Source organism: Larimichthys crocea, chromosome VII (genome assembly GCF_000972845.2).
Source record: "Larimichthys crocea isolate SSNF chromosome VII, L_crocea_2.0, whole genome shotgun sequence".
Classification (NCBI taxonomy): Eukaryota; Metazoa; Chordata; class Actinopteri; family Sciaenidae; genus Larimichthys; species Larimichthys crocea.
Window position 1 is genome coordinate 10,935,665 of NC_040017.1, and position 17,984 is coordinate 10,953,648.

General features: G+C 41.8%; 2 protein-coding genes across 8 annotated transcripts; one reads left to right on the forward strand and one right to left on the reverse strand.

The window, feature by feature from the left end:
* The first annotated feature begins 282 nt into the window (after positions 1 to 282).
* tubd1 (tubulin, delta 1) lies at positions 283 to 3,080 on the forward strand. Of its 2 annotated transcripts, none has more exons than XM_027280568.1 (8): positions 283 to 628; positions 713 to 863; positions 1,361 to 1,577; positions 1,660 to 1,891; positions 2,063 to 2,227; positions 2,350 to 2,478; positions 2,647 to 2,830; positions 2,965 to 3,080. In XM_027280568.1, exons 1-8 carry the CDS (start codon positions 478 to 480, stop codon positions 3,068 to 3,070), a joined length of 1,335 nt encoding a protein of 444 aa, XP_027136369.1. In that variant the 5' UTR covers positions 283 to 477; the 3' UTR covers positions 3,071 to 3,080. The 2 variants fall into 2 exon arrangements, with proteins under 2 accessions (XP_027136369.1, XP_027136370.1); XM_027280569.1 differs by having other exon boundaries at positions 716 to 863.
* Positions 3,081 to 4,080: 1,000 nt separating this feature from the next.
* vmp1 (vacuole membrane protein 1) lies at positions 4,081 to 17,526 on the reverse strand. Of its 6 annotated transcripts, none has more exons than XM_027280574.1 (12): positions 17,508 to 17,526; positions 16,663 to 16,781; positions 16,251 to 16,383; positions 15,881 to 15,971; positions 15,294 to 15,404; positions 11,077 to 11,244; positions 10,619 to 10,750; positions 8,938 to 9,018; positions 8,633 to 8,749; positions 7,342 to 7,403; positions 5,638 to 5,737; positions 4,081 to 5,192 (listed from the first exon to the last, which is right to left on the reverse strand). In XM_027280574.1, exons 2-12 carry the CDS (start codon positions 16,739 to 16,741, stop codon positions 5,049 to 5,051), a joined length of 1,218 nt encoding a protein of 405 aa, XP_027136375.1. In that variant the 5' UTR covers positions 16,742 to 16,781; positions 17,508 to 17,526; the 3' UTR covers positions 4,081 to 5,048. The 6 variants fall into 6 exon arrangements, 4 of the variants coding, with proteins under 4 accessions (XP_027136375.1, XP_027136372.1, XP_027136371.1 ...); XM_027280571.1 differs by lacking the exon at positions 17,508 to 17,526 and adding an exon at positions 17,340 to 17,462; XM_027280570.1 differs by lacking the exon at positions 17,508 to 17,526 and adding an exon at positions 17,223 to 17,390.
* Between the last annotated feature and the right edge of the window lie 458 nt (positions 17,527 to 17,984).

A 17,984-nucleotide genomic window follows, 5' to 3' on the forward strand; every position in this document is an offset into this window, starting at 1 on the left:
ATAATAAAATTAAATCAAAATAATAAAGCAAAAAAAAAACATTCATTTTGCGGAACCATTGGCTTGTTTTGATGTTTCTTTATCCTGTCAATGGTTTGACCACATTCCGATTAGAAACATCCTAAAATAAAACATTAATACTATAACTGATAGCAAATGATGAACAAATAATAGTACTACTACTATTTTTAAAGTTAGTGTTTGTAGTTTAATTGTCACACAAACTACTAGTTTACTACTAGTTGTCAGCAGTACTGTTAGTTTTATTTTGAAGGTTTTGACAGTTTGGACCGGATATTCCGTCCTTAACTGCTTTTATGGCGGCAGACGACGGTACCGGTCTCCATGGACACGGTTATGAAATCTTTCACTCACGGCGTGAATTCATTGATGGGCTGCAGATTGTATGATCCGATACTCTGATCGGAAAACTATCGATCCTCCTGGAAGCTCTTCTCTCTGTGACCTGGCTGGAACATGTCCGTAGTAACAGTGCAGCTCGGTCAGTGCGGGAACCAGGTGGGTCATGAGCTGTTTGACGTCGTCTGCGCTGATGCTCAGGACGGACAGAGGAAGGCGTACAGCACAGCCAGCTGTGAGCGCTTCTTCCACCAAACCACACATGGAGGTACGGGTTACGTTAACACACTTTATGAAAGTTTGATTCCTGTCTGCACTGCTCACCTGTTTACCTGTCGTGTCTTTCATTAACCAGACCTTGTTGCCAGGGCGGTGCTGGTTGACATGGAGCCTAAAGTGATCAACCAGAGTATCAGCAGGGCTGCAAAATCTGGCAGGTGGAGGTACGGAGAGACTTCACACTTCAGCCAGAAGCAGGGCTCTGGAAACAACTGGGCAAACGGGTAAGGATCCTTAAAATGACACTGTTGTTTACAGATTAAATCAGTTACAAGGTCATGTCAACTCAAATATAACACAAACACAGGGAACATTGTGTTTAGAGATAGATGGTAAATGGACTGTACTTATATAGCGCCTTTCTAGTCTTCCGACCACCGCTTTACACTACATATCTCATTCACCCCATTCACACACATTCATACACTGATGGCATTGGCCAATCAGTTTGAGGATCTAACCATTCATACACATTCACACACCGATGGCACAGCCTTCGGGAGCAACTTGGGGTTCAGTATCTTGCCCAAGAACATTTCGACATGCAGACCGGAGGAGCCGGGGATCGAACCGCCGTTCATCTGATTAGCGGACGACCCTGCCTGTGAGCCACAGCCGATAGATAGATAGATAGATGGATGGATGGATGGATGGATGGATGGATGGATGGATGGATGGATGGATGGATGGGAGTGGTAATGTGCTTCTTGTATCGCACAAGGTACTGTGTCCACGGCCCTCGTCACAGAGACATGGTGGAGGAGCTGGTGAGGAGAGAGGTGGAGCGTTGTGACAGACTGGCCGGGCTCATGGCCATGATGAGTGTGGCAGGGGGAACTGGGTCCGGCGTTGGGACCTACGTCACTCAGTGTCTCCGAGACATCTACCCCAGCACCTTCATCCTGAACCACCTCACCTGGCCATACGGGACTGGTGAGGTACGCAGTCTGCTGTCAGCTTCTTAATGTTAGAATAACACGTTTTTAAATTCTTCTTTTTTTCCCCGACCTGTCATTACAGGTGATTGTCCAGAATTACAACTCTGTCCTGACGCTGGCTCATCTCTACAAGTTGTCGGATGCCATCCTGGTGCACGAGAATGACACGGTGCACAGGATTTGCAGTCAGCTGCTCAACATCAAACACATTTCCTTCGGTGATGTCAACAGGGTTATTGCTCACCAGCTGGGCAGTGTCCTGCAGCCCGCACTCACCGCTGACTCCCATGGAGTGTACAGCAGAAATCCCCTGGGTGAGAGATAGTCAAAACACACACACACAGTTTCACACAGGGCCTGGATTTCCTGGAAAATCATTGGATTATGAGTCCAAATCCCCAAAAGTCCCCTTTAGATGGACAAAAACAATTAAATTCAATGCAATCTTTGATGGTAACATTATTCTTTTAAAATCTGTCTCTCAGGTGAGCTGGTGAGCAGCCTTGCATGCCACCCAGAGTACAAGCTGCTGAGCGTGTCCACTATCCCTCAGATGCCGAGTGCCTCCATAGCCTACAGCACGTTCAGCTGGCCGGGCCTGCTCAAACACCTACGACAGATGCTCATCTCCAACACCAAGATGGAGGAAGGTGAAGAAAAGTCTCAGTTTGTCACAAGATAAAAGCTTGTATATTAAGTTATTATGGCTTTAAGAAGGAGTCAAGAAGTCACAAAGCACTTCTGAGGATCCTTGTTGTTTGTCCTGTCTCAGGTATAGACTGGCAGGTGCGCCCCACTGCAGGCTCTGAGAGGACGAGTAGTCTCACAGCACCCAGCTTTAACACCTCTCTGGCCAACCTGCTAATACTGAGAGGGAAAGACGTCTACAGTGCAGAGACAGGTCAGAGAGACCGTTGAAATTATTACAAACTAACTGACTCGGAGAAGTAATGCTTTAATTCCCATTTGATTTCACCTGATAATAAACATGACAATCAATGAGATGATGTGATAAATATATCTTTCAATAGCATCAACAGTTTTATGCTTTTAATGTTTTTGTCCAAAGGTGCCTTTGAGGATCCGGCCCTGTACACGTCCTGGCTCTCATCACAAGAAGCGTTCAACTTGTGGAAATCCCCCGTGCCTTTTAATAAATATGAAAAATCTGCCACGGTGGTCAGCAACAGTCAGGCTCTCCTCAGACCTCTGGATAACATAGTGGGAAAAGCCTGGAATATGTTTGCATCTAGGTGAGTCATTAAAGAGGAACGCTTAAATAAATCTACTTTGTCATTATTTATCAGCTCTGATAAGGATGAGCAAGAAATGTCTGGATGTGTTAATAAGTGTGTCACACCCATTTCTTTATTTTCCTCTGTTACAGGGCGTATATCCATCAGTACGTTAAATTTGGGATCTCAGAGGAAGACTTTCTTGACAGCTTCACATCTCTTGAGCAAGTCATTTCCAGCTACAGTCAACTATGCTAGGAATGGGGGGAAAAAATGACAAGCATCACCTCACCTTTGGACTCGACGAGAGAACATCATTATTTAAGACTTAAACAGAACTTTCATGCTTTAGTAAGAAATTCCTTGATTTGATCTGCAGCGACAAGGACTGAGACTACTACTGCAAGTATCATTGAGATACATTCACCGCCTTTTTGATTTGAAGAAACTAATTTAGAATTATTTAATTAAATTATTGTGATGTGATTGTTTTGTCCGCTGCTGTTCCAGAGGTCAAGAATGACAGAAGTGCTCAAAAATGGACCTCATAGGGAGATCAACTGGAGCTATTATAGGACGAACATGTCAGTGTGGCAGTACACAAAGAAAAGAGACGAGGGAATCAATTAACATACTTTTCATCACTTTATTAATCTTACATCGCAGTATTTCCAGAACTGGGATCATCAGCATTAAATCAGTGGCATACAGACAGGTCGTGGTCTTCATACATGCACCAGCTGAAGATGGGTCTTGGCATAGGCCAAGCAGCACAACTGAAATGCTGAAGGTCCACAACTTCAGCCAGCTTACAGACTGCTGTTGCCGTACAAATTTAAACAGCCAACACCAGTCTGATAAGCTAGCTGACGGGGTGGAAAGTTGTGTCAAGGAGTGTACTACTGAGAAGATAGATGGGGTTCTCTATCTGTAAAACTCCACCAGAAATCGGCGCAGACAGGACTCGCCAAAACAGGGAGGAAAAGTTAGTCATAAAGTCTGAATCTGGCTAATTTAGCTGCATCTATCAAAGACATGATGCAATTCTTCCAAGAATTACAAAATAAAGGACAGATATACAAGTGCTGACTTGTTAACTTACCTTCTAGATGATCAGCTCTAAGATCAAATTAGGACATTCGCTCTGTCATGATGGTTAACAGCAATGAAAACAGTTATTAAACATCACAATATCACAACAGAGCATATTCAGACAAACATTTCAAAGTTGTTACTTGTCCTACGAGAGAATGACAGACTCAGACTTGTGCCGTGATTTACATATTTTATATATGATCTGATCCAAGGTTCGACCTAAATGTACAGAATAGAAATGGGACTAGTTAGCTGAGAGTACAATGTCACTTTACAAATGATATCTTCTTTTTTTTTTTGTTGTTGTTTTGGTTCAAGTTAACTCATGTCCACACAGACCATTAGAATAGAAATACATCTGCTCATACTGTCAAAAAGATATTAAGATATTTACACAATGTGCAAACCACCAATACCACACTGTCTGAAGTTGATATTGCTTTTTTTTCTCTCCACCATTTTAAATCGACAATTCCAGAAACAAAAAAAAAAGGACAAAGTGATCTCACTGTTTAACAGGACAAAGAACATGAGGAAAATTAAACCCTGAAAAGAAAGACCATCCATAGCAGTTATCTTGGCAGCACACTGTACAAACAAATCCATCCATACATAAATGTTACAAAAATTAAATAAAAATCAAGTTTCTAAGTTAAGAACCATGTTCAAAGGAAGTCAGACCTTCCTGTCTTGCATAAGGCGTAGCATCTGATGGGCACTGCCTGTACACACAGCAGTCACCACCAAGCCGCTGCTTAAACTTCTGAGGTCAATGAATGGGTTAAACTTAACATTAAAGTAAGATGTTAACATCAGCAACAGAACCAATCGCACTACACACGCCTAGAGAGTGAGATGATAGGAAGAACTACAAAACCTGAAGGAAGGACAAACAGCACATACATCCTCAAAAAGCGTGCGCACACACACACGCACACACACACACACACTCACACACCAACAAATAGTGCCTGTTGTTTTTGTTTTTTTTTTGTTGTTTTTTTTAACGTTCAGCCTCTGAGAATGGATGGAGGTGAGGTTGGTTGTTAAGTTGTGAGTGGCCGGGGCTGAGCGGAGGGCTTTCTCAGCAGCAGCAGCAGAAACACAGTCTCTTGGATGTTTGTACCGCTTTGTCTTGTCATCACTTGGTTTTCTCCTCCGAGTGCCTCTGCTGCTGCAGGCGCTTGGCGTAGCTCTGAGCCATGGAGTTGACGATGGAAGTGACAAAGTAGCAGACCATGACCAGCACCACCTTCTCAAACACCCATGACAGCCAGTTCTCGTCCTGAAAAACCCAAAACGAAGGTGCATAGGCTATCTAACTACAGTCATACAAGCACATGGTAATATTACAGTTCATGAGTACACAAATCCAGGTATGACAGTGCTAAATATTGTGAATGTTGTTGGCATGCTACGTACATTATGGTAGTACAACGTTTAAAGAAAAATAGTATTATAATATAAAGACAAATGTTCCCAATTTGCAGAATTCAAACCATGGAAAGTTTCAGCAGCCAAAAACCACAGCTCTAAAATATTATCTTATTGCTAGGATTTTATGGTCAGGTCTTATAAAACTTTTCCAGTATATCATTTAAAGTCCACACTATGACAAAAAGCTTACATACATACAGTTGTTAATCTTAAGAAAAATACATATAAACATCAGGAAAGCTCACATTTTTGGGATGACGGTGGTGCATGGTAAAATAATGTATTGTTCTTACCGCTGGGGCACTTCCTCCAGCATGGTGCAGCTTGTTCCTCTGTGCTTCAAGGTACTGACTGAAGGGCTTCTGGAGTGAAGGTCCCACTCTGGGCACAGCCCTGACATCACAGCCCCCACGTTCATCCACACAGAAAAGAGACAAAAGAGACAGGGAGGAACATTAATCCACTTACCCTTTAAGCAGTCTTCCTTTCGCATGGAGACCCAAACTGAAGTCTCTGCACACTTATTCCCTATAAGAGCCTCAAAGAGCACTTTGTGAAGGCTTCTCTTTTCTCACTGATCCACCAGTCAGCCAGCATCCTTGTAACAGCTGTTAAAGGCCCCCATCCTACACGTGGGCCCTATCTCGGAGCTTCCACCTCCTCTTCTCAGTGCTGTGAGCCGTAGCAGGCAGCAGAGAGGAATGAAGCAGAAAGTCCTCGGCCCTCCTTTTATACTCTTTGAGCTGAGTGTCAGTCCCTTCAATCAGGAAGTGAGTCGCCATGATGTCATCACCTTTACCACCATTGCTGCCTTCTGGGTGGAAAGATATCTAATCAGGGCGTGCTCATGTCCTTATTAGGAAGTGTGGATTAGTTCACCAGGGGGCCAATCATAATGGATACCATTTGATTTATTCATGTAATGAAGACAGTGTTGTAGTTTTATTTGGCCAGCAGTGCAACAATTCAAAATAAAAATATACTACCGGCTGTAGACAGACACAGCCTTTCCCACTGCATTAAGTTCAATTCTGTCACTGCTCAGGACATAAACACATTGTCTAGACTTGACAAGACTAAGCAAAAATTCCAGAGACAATTTACTAAACAAACACTAAAATGGAACTGGGTAATTGCTGATTTCAAATAAACCTAACTAGTTTTGACTGACTCATCCTTGTTATCTCGCGCACTTTACATGCAAGCGCTTATGAATACACACAAAGCAACTGCCAAAAAAACATCCTGTATCAGCACTGATGCACTGTTTGCACTCATCATAGCGAGTCACCTAAGCCATCTGAATTTTATGGGAAAGAACCTTTTTTATTTCTAAATCACAAAGGAACAGGACACTCAGTGTGACTGTAGATTCAGATCCAAATATGGTTAAAGTTACTCACATGGATTTTATTTTTTTTACGTAAGTGAACATTTAACAGCTGATAGAGCAATAAAAAGAAGCAGCTACTAAGAAGTCTGTCTCTGTGTTGACTTTCTTAACATTTACCTGGTGACGATTCATGACTTGACTCACAATAAATCCTAATCTGTGTCTATTTTGTATTTTACCTTCTAAAATCTTTAGTTAAGAGCAACGATTCCTTTAGATGGACTAACCTTTCTACATCTCTATGTATGAGTGTGTTTCCCACGTTACTGGGGCAGTTCTCTCAGTCAAAGCTGAACTTGGTGAGTCAGATCAACATGTTCGTGTACGTCTGACCACCAATGCTGCAGAGATAGATTGCATATGGAGGGGAGGTGGTGGTGGTGGAAAATGTTTTAAATAAATGCACGTTCTCCCCCGTAGTGAAAGCAGTTATTCATACAGGATCTCCCAATCAGTGGTCAAAATGCATCCGAAAATGTTTACAAATGTGTTGCCAACCACAAAACCAGGGGAAAGACAATGACTCCACAAAGATGTACTCGATTAATGCAGTCTCTCTCTCTCTCTCTCTCACACATATATGTATATAAAGACAGACACTTACCCAATGAGTGACACCATTTGCTCCACTATGTGCTTGCTGAAGGTGATGATAACGAATAGTTTCTGTTGGAAAACAAGAGAGAGATTAATAAGCGTTAAAACCCACTACTTTCTGATGTCGAACACCCACAAAGACACACAAAAAAATAGTTACACAGAAATTTAAGTGTTTTGCAGGAAATCAGGTGAGAATTTTAGGGAAAAAAAACACGTAACAAGCAGCTAGATTGATAGATAATTTTAGCAGCACAGCTGTGGGAAATTGAGGCCACATCTGCCACCGTCCACAGGCACACTTAATTACAAAACTCAAACCTGGCAGCAAGCTAAATTTTGGGCTGCGAGGGGCTTTGTGTGGTTTGCAAAGCACAAAGTGGGGGGGCAAAACCGCAATATTCTTCTCCGGTCCTGAAACTGATCAGCTTTAAACAGCATGACACATGGCCCTCCTGGACAAAATCAGACAGGATATGACACGTGATGTCCAATAAGTTCAAGGTAAAAAAAAAAAAAAAGTCAGAGACCCCCCTGCAGCCTCTTACAGTCTACTCAATTTCCTTCTCTCATGTCCACTCTACATCCTCCATAACCCCCCACTGTCTGCCGGGCCTCTTTGTCTGAAGGGCCTCAGAGTGAGATCACTGGCTGGTACCACTGAGAGATGGATAGGTTTAGTTTGTCAAGACACTCAGCGACTCACCCACACAGACAGCCTCTCTTTGCATAGGCTTATATTAGTCACTGGTGTGGCAGACTCAACAATACAATCCGTAATTAACAAAGTTTTTTCATCCGGGTGGATTTTTAAAAATCCAAACTCTTGTTAAGCGTTCCTTTCATCTGGAGCCTGTTTATATGGTCTGGATGCATCTCAAAGCTAAAACCAGAATGAGGAATCCCTCAAAGGACCAGAGCCGCCGTCAGAAAGAGTTAAAGAGAAGTGCACAATTAAGAGTTTCTCACAGTCACCGACTCATGATCTAAGCACCAGTTTTAGTTCCCCCACAGGTTCTGAGGTAGTGGGTTTTGTTCAAAGGGAATCAGTCAGCGCTGCAGACCCTTTTTTCTTTACTGATTTTCGACCTACATTATTACAATGTGGACAGAAAATTGTGATGACATGGATCAAAAAAAATGAGAGTCAGTCATGGTGGAAGCCAAAAACGCTCTAAGTATGGTATGTGTCTGTATGGTTTGTGTTACAAATGGAAAAAACATGATGTAGTTTGAGGTGAACTGGTCTCTTTGTTCGTTTCTAACCACCTGATAAAATTTTCAGTTGAGGTACCGACCTGTATATGCATCTTGATGATGGCTTTGCCAATTAGAGTCGCTCCAAAGAAGGTCCAGAAGGGAACCAGGAAATGGCCACAAGTTATTCCAGCCAGGTCAAAGAGAGGATTCGGGATCTGAAACACGCACATTCGGTAATATTACTGATCCATAGTCTAATAAAGGTTACAGGGCAATCTTCTACAATTTCCAAAGTAAATTTGCATCCACAGTAACAAATACTGAAACATTGATCAGTTATCTTTGATAATGTTGTCTAGAAACTGTATACACATTATAAACAACCTCCAAAAAATAAACTTACAGAGGCACAAGCCAAGATCCCAAAGAATCCCACTTTCTGCACCATATGCTGAACTCCCAGTTTTGCTCTTGTGACAAAATCCTGCAAACAAACGTTGAAAAAACAATTTAAACACAAATGACTGCTGTCAAATATGAATGGGTAAGATTATTTAAGGTTACATTTGACTCTCGTGACCCGTAATTTGTAGAACCTTTTTTTAAATATATGGGTGTCACATATCACCCTTGTATTCTTCTCTTAAAATAACTGGGCTGTGCTTGTTTGCAGATGTGTGGTCTTTAACCAAACAAAAAAGTGTTGTCTGCAGTGTTATTATAAGAAACGAGAGCCTTGGTGAGAGTACGGTGGTCATATAATTTTTGAGCACTGAATTTTTTTGGGGGGGCTTTGATGACCTTGGTGGCATTACAACTAAAAACTACATGGTACAAAAGTGCAGAGGATCTTTTAATCCCATCTCCGTCCCCGTGGGGGTGAAACGTCTGTGGTTACATGGTGGAGATCACAGCCGATGCAGGGGGGAGATTAAGAGGCAGTTTCAAAAGCTGGCATCGCATCAATGCCAAATTTGGGAAGCAATTCAAATTTTTATATATTAAATATATTAACACATTTGTTCAAATTTGTTATGCCAGTTCTTTTTGGAGTAAATATTCAGAATGTTGCTTTCCCCATGTAGACAAAAGGTTCTCATTAGATTTCCTCAGTCTTTTTTTCCTTAAATGTAGTCTATGCCACTAAAATCAATCATTAAAACGTATTGATATTTTATAAAGGCAATGAAATATATCTACATTTTTTTATGCTTGTCCTCTTTTTGAAAATTCTGGTAGTCTTTGCACTTGTCTTACTGACTATAACAAAGAGGATTCCATTGCTGATAAAATGAACAATACACACGTGACGTACTTCTCTTAAACTTCAATTTCTCAGAAGTGCTTCTGACCCATGCGTGAGCTTGTTGCTTAGAAAGGCTTTAACAAACGCACATGTGGATAAATCCTGAATACATTCCCATGATGAAAGACATGTGATGCGAGGTTGGCCTCCTCAGCCTATTCAGCTGCGAACCAGAGGAATAGGTGATGGAGACAATGTACACAGTTTCTCCGATTTCTGTTCTGCTGACTCAGCATCTGATCTCAGCTGACTCCAGTCATGTGAACTCTGTTCCTGACTGAGCTGTCTGTCATTCAAATTAGAGGCCGGTGAAAAGAGAGAAGAAGGGAGGGAAAGCAAAGCCCGAGGGATGATTAAAAGGGGGAGCTGTGCTCAGGGTGACTCACCCGCGAACAGACAGACTTACTGGAAGTGTAAGGAGGGAGGGGTTTCACTGAAGTCACATGGCACTTTAAGACCAATCATTGGACAGTGGCTCCATGGTCAGTAGTACATAATAAAGATGAGGCCATATCAGGTATGATCATATCATATTGGTTGGGTGTGCAAAGTGTAAACACCTAAACTAATACTGAAGCAAACAGAGGGATATTCAGTGTAAGTATAACTGCATTGTGTGATTGTAATTCATACTAAATATGATACGTTTGGAGAACTTTTGACATTTTCACTGTTTTCTTGATCTGGTCTTCTTTAAATTCTCAAACTAACTGAAGTAAAAAATGATACCTCATATGTTTAGTCGTCACCTCAGTCGTGCATGTGTGTGTCCACTGACCTGTGCGCCCTCTGCCTGCTCGAGCATCTCCTCAAACTCTTCATAGTCTTCATCATCTGGATCAGCCCCCGACTGACGAGCCGCTCTGGCCATGAAGTATGGAGGCAGCTCTCCGATGGCAGTGCCTGCCCCCTACACCAACACAGTTTAAAATGTTCCAGTCAGCACACGTTCACACACACAGGCAACTATTCATGCCACCATGAACTTTTCAATTTGGTACACCCAACTGCTTTGTGTAAAGTAATGCATACTTTGAGTTGAGTGTAAGATACAAGAGACGCTTTTTAAGCTCTGCAAGCATTAAAACATTTTGAAACGAGGGAGTCCCCATTCTTGAACAAGTTTCCAGCTGTCACGATGCCACCCACAGCTGGCAGTGCCAAACATTCTTGTCACTTTTCAAAGCGCATCACTCTTCTATTCACACTACTCCCTTTATTCGAGCTACTACTCACCCACATGCAGGCCTCCAGGCGGACCTTTGACATGATTGAGAAGAGGGAGACGCTTCCCTCCAGCCCTCCACCTTGGGGACAGACAATCTGGTCTGGGTATGGAGGCTCGGGGAAGTCTGTGGAGCCGCACTCGTATGCTGCCAGGGTTACTGATGCTATGTGAGGACCCTAAGAGAGAGGTAAGACAGATGGATGAAATTAGCTGCTTTAATGGACTGAAAACCACTGGGACATACACTGACCTATGCACAGTCATTCTGTCAAACACGTGTCATGAAACACTTGGACGTGTTTTTTGGGGAGATTTAGGGAACTTAAAGGAGTATAGTACAAGTATAAAAAGTAGGGCAAATATTAAAAGATATTAACCGTGTAAACATAGCAATATAAACAATACAAACTGTTAACAGTGTGAATATGGCAAAAATAAAAATATGTAAAACAGTTCAACTGCTTTCATGAAGGTTATAATGTTCAGTGTTTGTTGAAATGGTTTTGGAGAGATGCTGTTTGTGATGATGTTATTCTACCCTCATTGGTGTAAACACAAGTGTTAGAAACACTTCTCGGTATAAAGCAATACAACTCAACGGCACAATCTGCAGCCAAAATAACCACAAAAATAAAAAAGGGGCCCATTTATGCAGAGCTGTTGTATTAGACAGTCTGCCCACAGGTACAGACAGAGTCCAGCAGTAGCTGAGTCATGCAGTCTCTCTGACAGGCAGGCATGTCATCATTTATCATTGTGAAGATGTCTGGTTAGGCAGAGCCACCTGGCCTCAATAACGGTTGGCCCACCTGTAACTACAACACAGCTATTCCATTATGCCTCCTTAAGGTGATACAGACAACACTGACAGTAGACTGACGGCGCACAATTAGTCTGTGTTGACTGCAACTGCTCCCTCATAGTAACTCTCCACGCCTCTGTGCTGTATGAGGCACACAGGAGGCTTCTTTAGTTTACAAAACATAGTCTGTTTCAAACCAAACACGACTTGACTTAACAGCGCTTCTTCATGACACGACAAGTCAGTGTTAACGAGAAAACTGAGCCGTGATTCAAACTACTCATCAGACGGGCGATACAGCTGCTCCTGTAATGAACTTCTTTGTTCATTAATGTCAGCGCAGCAGAACTCTTTGCATATGAGACAGAGAAACCGTTTCTTTACCGACTGCGTGAAGCTGCAAGGCCACATTATTGTTTTAAGTGCTGGATGGAACAAACAACATGCGGACAATTGTTTTGTTCTCAGAGCCTTAGTATGTCTAAATATGGGTCTAAATATGTAGGTGACGCAACAGTAATTGCTATTCGGTCATTAAACTGATTTATCCGCTTTCAAATGTGCTCCGTAGATTTCACGGTTATCTGTGTTGACCTGGTGATGGGAGTTTGTCGGGAGTGGTTCCTGTGTGTCACTACAAATGATATGATTGCTCCCTCCAAGGATCATGAACAATCACTGCAAATTTTCTGGAAATTCAACTAAGGAATCAGACAAAATTCTGTATTGAGTTATTCACTGATAAATCAGTTCAGTCCAGATACGTTATCCTAGACTAAACTGACTGATGGAGAAAGGAGAGGACTGACAAAGTGGTGGATACGTCATCTTCATTACAGGGGGGGGTGATGGAAGCTATAAATCATGGGTCAGCTGAACAAACAGACAAATTTCAAAGTAAAAGCAACATTATAGGAGCATGTATTTCCCTCTTCTGTTAACCACACTATTTTAACTAGAATGCGGCACTTAAGATATACTGCGATGACCTCCAAAACATCATGATGAGTCACAGAATCATCCTGGTGTGTGAATCCCCTTTCCCATGATCACAGTGAGCTCATTCTCTCTGTGGGGCTATCCATTAATGCTTCAGGCTTGAGTTAACTCAGTGTTAGGATGTGTGTTTTTTTTCCCCTTTAAACTCAACACCAGGAGTTTCCTGTGTATGCCTGACATCAACACTGAGTAGGCAGAGGTGCAGGCAGCTGTTGCACTGTCAACAGGAAGTTTTGGTGATCGGGAAAACATGAAATTGTCTACTTATGGGCAGACAGCCTAAATCCTGTGTCAAAGTAAAGACGGCTTGTACTTTTCTGTGAAGAATCAGAAATGTTTATGGATACTTTGCGTGGTGCTCTGGATGTAAATGATTGAGATATGCAGTGGGAGTCACGTATCGGGGACATTGGCAGCTTGACAGACTGTGTATCCACGTATCAGCTTTTCTATGGAGAATACTATTCTCATCAGAGAGGCACGCTGTTTCCTTAACACCCACACCCTGGATTAACAGCAACCTGAAGGCTCTTCTGAATTAGACGCATGACATGAGATAGGGAGGAGCTGCCTGGATCGCTAGCTTTGGGCAGATGGCAGGAGATGTATCAGAGAGGAAAAGATAAGGGAGATGAACCACATTTTCAACAGGTTTGAGTCAACCTCTCCAAAAACTTTGCATTACAGTTACAACCGTGTGAGCATGCTATTGAAAGTAATCATATTCTGTGTCAATTAATAAGGTTAATTCATATTAAGGCACCACATTTAAGCTTTTGTGCCCAAACACAAGAATTATCTGCTGTAATACGACGTAGAAAAAAGAGAAATGATTAGCTCAAACTAGACTGAAGACTGATTTCCATTTTATTTTCTAGAAACAATGTTTCTGATGAGTTTTAAATCATTTCCAAGTGTGTAATTTCAGGTTGAGTAACAGAAGACAGACGTCAGATGAGTCTGTGTTAAAAGGGTTTTAAAATAGTCTCCATTGCAAAGATTAAAGCTGGTATGTAAAAATAAAAATACGTGAGATAATTTGTTTTAACAGATACTAGGCTGTTCCATATTGGGGCGATGACGGTAGACTCATAGAAAGTAACTGCCCTCACACAGAGAGAGGGGAGAGAGGATGAGGTCACATCTTCTCAGTATTATGAGTGAGAGTACACACACACACACACACACACACCATACAGTATGAGCTGCTACTGCATTAGTGCTGAACAGTATATAAACTGAAGACGACCGAACAGAGGAAGACAATGAAACAACTCAAACAAACACATGGCTGTGAAGCTGTAAGGCATTAATAGAAGGAGTGTGCATCAGCTCTGGAAAACAGGAAAGGTTACATCTTTCCCCATTATTTCATTACAATGGAAATAGCTGACTCAACGGACCCACATCTGCACTAGCTGTACAGAACAGAAGCCACATCATCAGCCTAAAGCGGACTATGGTGCAGAATTTCTTCCCCTCTTTCATTTTGCTACGTTCTCCTTTTTACCACAACCAAGACAAATGACACACATTTTGGTGACTCAGTCATACAGTCATTCTGTGACGGTATGTCAGGGAAAAAGAATACACGAAACTTTTGGTTCGCCTTAGAGTGTTGGTTGACAAAATGGAACAAAGTTGAAGAAGCGGTTGACAGTGAACATGACAAGTGAGTATGACGCCATCCTCTGGCAACTACAGGCATAAGACACACACACACTACAAGACAGACACACACACACTACAAGACAGACACACACACACAGGCTGTTTGTCATTTAAGCAGCTATAACTAAAAGAAAAGAGCTTGTGGTGAATCAGATGTAATTTACATCAGACAAAACAGCCTGCATATTGTAGACACACACACGTATCTGACCCATGCTGAGTACAGACGACCAGATAATGATGATTACCAGTTTGTCTTTACAACCATTATCATTTTGCAGCCTTCTGACTGTTGAGATATGAGCCACATGTGACCCAGATGGGTTAGTTTTTCCCAGAAATATGTAAATGTAGGAATGGGTACTATCATGACTGATGATTTGAATGTGGTCTAAGTAACTTTTTACAGTTTAATTGTCTGTTCTGTGTAGCTCCACTATGTTCAATTACAGTTTGCTGCTCATTCAAATTACATTTCAAGCCAACATCTATTTAGAGCCAGTACAGTAGGTAACCTCAATGTTTATAAAGATGTGTTGAAGCTTATTTCTTCACAGGCACGGCTGCCCTCAGAGTGAGCTGACTTTCTCCTGTTTGAATGTGTAAATATTTTTATATATTAAAATGTCGCCAGTGCATTTTTGAAATGTTTATTTGAACTGGAAATGTTTGTTTTGGTTGTGTCTCTGTATTATGTTCAAGAACTTGTGTTTACACTTTTAGTGGCCAAACAACAGAAACATGTTTTCTCACCAGATAGAGGAGGAAGGTGTGCAGGCCAGTCCCAAGGCCTACTGAAGACAGGATCCCAAGGCCTACCCAGTAGGCACACCATAGGAACCTCTTCTCCAAGTATGCAACATACTTCAATGAAGAGAATAAAATAAAACAGATTAGAAGGTGGAGGACACAGGACATGCTCATTAAACGACGTGTTTTCATGATAAATACAGTACGAGTGTTCAGACTGAATGCTCATATTTAAAAACACTCTTTCTCAGCTGTAATCATGCTGTGATTGTGGCCAAACAAACAGCTTTCTCATTTATATAAAATGTTTTTAGAGATAAAGATTTTTAAAATTTTTATTTCCATATAACCTCACTGTATAGTAAATTATCTACAGAGGGTAACAATTTTAATCATTTACTGAAAACTGATTTAGCTTGAACTGAACTGTAACAGACCACCGCTCAGAGGAATGTAAACAAAACTTTCAGCTTTGTTTTTAAGTGGTTTTAAGAGTGACTCATCATTAACCTTTAAACAGGCCACCAGCCTGTGAAGCAATGATGTTGATAATTAACGTTACTAAGAAAACTAAATCAGTCAAGCCTTACTTGTTGGTGTGCTCCCTCAGTAGAGTAGGCGATGGAGAACAGACAACATAACACCAAAACTGAGAACACGATGCCTCGTCGTTGCCAGAGCCTGAACAGGAAGGCAAGAAAATGTTAGAAAACGTCATTAAGGAAACAAGTTACAAACACAGAAACTAAAAAAAGTTTTAATTTCTATTAAAGAGTTATGATATCACAAATGTTCAGCTCCCTCTATAAAGGATTTCTGATCACTGCTGTCCACCTTTAGTGTGAAAGCATGCTCACAAAGCATATGTCTCAGACACAGAGGGAGTTCAGAGGGCATCTCTGCAGTTAGTGAGCAACGAGGTCAATGAGGTCACCTAGAAAAATGAGTTTAACTCCTTACTTAAGCGTCCACTCCTTTAGCTTGATGAGGGTCTCCAAGAGGAAATAATGTAGCGTGGTGACGGGCCTCCTCCATACCACCAGAGACAGGCGATCCTCCTTATCTTTCTGTCGTCTCTCTTTTACTGAGGAGTCTGGAGGGCAGACAGAGGTGAAATCACCCTCACACACTGCGATACTTGGATCTACATTAATTATTACATCCTGTTGAATTGGCAATGCTAAATACATGATAAGTGTGACATGGACAAGTCTGGATCGGCCAAGTTGTTTTGTACCTTTTGAAAACCGAAAGCAACCTGGAGTGAACCTGCGTGTTGTTATCAATCTGTGTCAGTGGTTACACAATCTGAACTTTACTTTAGGGACACTTCAGAGATGAGCGTTAACTTGTACAAAAGTTGAAAACTAACCTGCAGACTTCCCGTTGTGTTTGTCTTTAGCTGCGGCGCGTTTCTGAGGCTGTTCACAGCTCGCTCCGTTGGCTGCCATGACAATCAAGATTCAGCAGGTCGGGCAGTCTGCGACGAAACTAAAGAAAACAAACAAGTTGTTGTCTCTGGTTCAACAGCGTCCCCCCCCCCCCCCCCCCCTGCTTTGTTTGTGACGTGTCTACCTACTGACAAAGATAATTGACATTGGAGGACTGGGATCGGTTATGAAATCCTTATCAGGGAGGTGTTAGGCAACAACACACCAGACACGAGCCTTTCTCCAACATTCAAACCACACAGAGAAAATATCACACCGGCAAAAATATATTACCAGCTGCTTTGTGACAATAACACACACGGTTAACTGCAATAACGCTGGTTTTGTAGGTCAGCCTGTAACAAGATATGACGCCAAACACGCACATATCATCATCCTCCACATGCTAACCGGCTAGCCCACATGCTAACGGCTAAGCCGGGGACGTTGGCAGCCACTACATCAAAGCAGAGGCTTTAAAATAAAGAAACAATCGCCTTACTTGTGGGGGGATGTGTAAAAATGTTCCTTGTCGTTGTGCTGTTGTAGTTATAAGAAAATATACGCCGTATACAGAGCGAGCGGCGCGTTGTTTGTTAAAATTAAATGACAGTCGTACCACTTTCCTGTCCTCTTCACCCGGAAACAAACGTTCAGTGTGTCAAAGTAAACACCGCTATGGCTCAACCGCGAATCATTTTTCTCCAAGCGAGGTTGTTGTCGAGTAAATAGTCGACTGTGTAATCAGGGAAGCATAAATGTAGCATAATATAGTTTTTTTTCTCACCTCCAGGTTTATTTTATAGAGTTCAACTCTTGTAAAGATACCTTTATTGTGAAAATAAAGTGATGACGTGTTTCCGTAATTTATGAGTTGTGGTCCAATCGCAGGTTGCCAGATTTGCCAACAAAACGTGCTAATTACAATACTAACAGTGAAACTACTGCTTTATCTGAACTGTTACAACACGTTTGCCCTTTAATACAAGTCCATTATCTCGCATTCATTGAAAACATTAAAGAATAATTAACAGTTAAAGGATTAATTGGTTTATTTTCAGTTTGAGTCCTGTAGTTGTGTTGCCCTTACAAGCCACAATACTGCAGACTGTATAGAGGCCATTCTTAAATTCAGACAGTGAGCTACAGACACCCACCCAGTCTATTAAAATACACATGTATCAGATGCAGAAACATAAGCCTTATACATTCCAGGTCGCAGAAATTCCTTCACCCACCCGCTCCCCAACAAGTGCTGTCCCAG

Coding starts and splice junctions, on each gene's coding strand:
- tubd1 (XM_027280568.1), top strand. CDS start 478: ATGTCCGTAGTAACAGTGCAGCTCGGTCAGTGCGGGAACCAGGTGGGT. Junction 629..712: donor CCACCAAACCACACATGGAG/GTACGGGTTACG, acceptor TCTTTCATTAAC/CAGACCTTGTTGCCAGGGCG. Junction 2,228..2,349: donor CAACACCAAGATGGAGGAAG/GTGAAGAAAAGT, acceptor GTCCTGTCTCAG/GTATAGACTGGCAGGTGCGC.
- vmp1 (XM_027280574.1), bottom strand. CDS start 16,741: ATGGCAGCCAACGGAGCGAGCTGTGAACAGCCTCAGAAACGCGCCGCA. Junction 11,245..15,293: donor ACACCTTCCTCCTCTATCTG/GTGAGAAAACAT, acceptor CCTCTCTCTTAG/GGTCCTCACATAGCATCAGT. Junction 10,751..11,076: donor GCCTGGAGGCCTGCATGTGG/GTGAGTAGTAGC, acceptor GTGTTGGTGTAG/GGGGCAGGCACTGCCATCGG.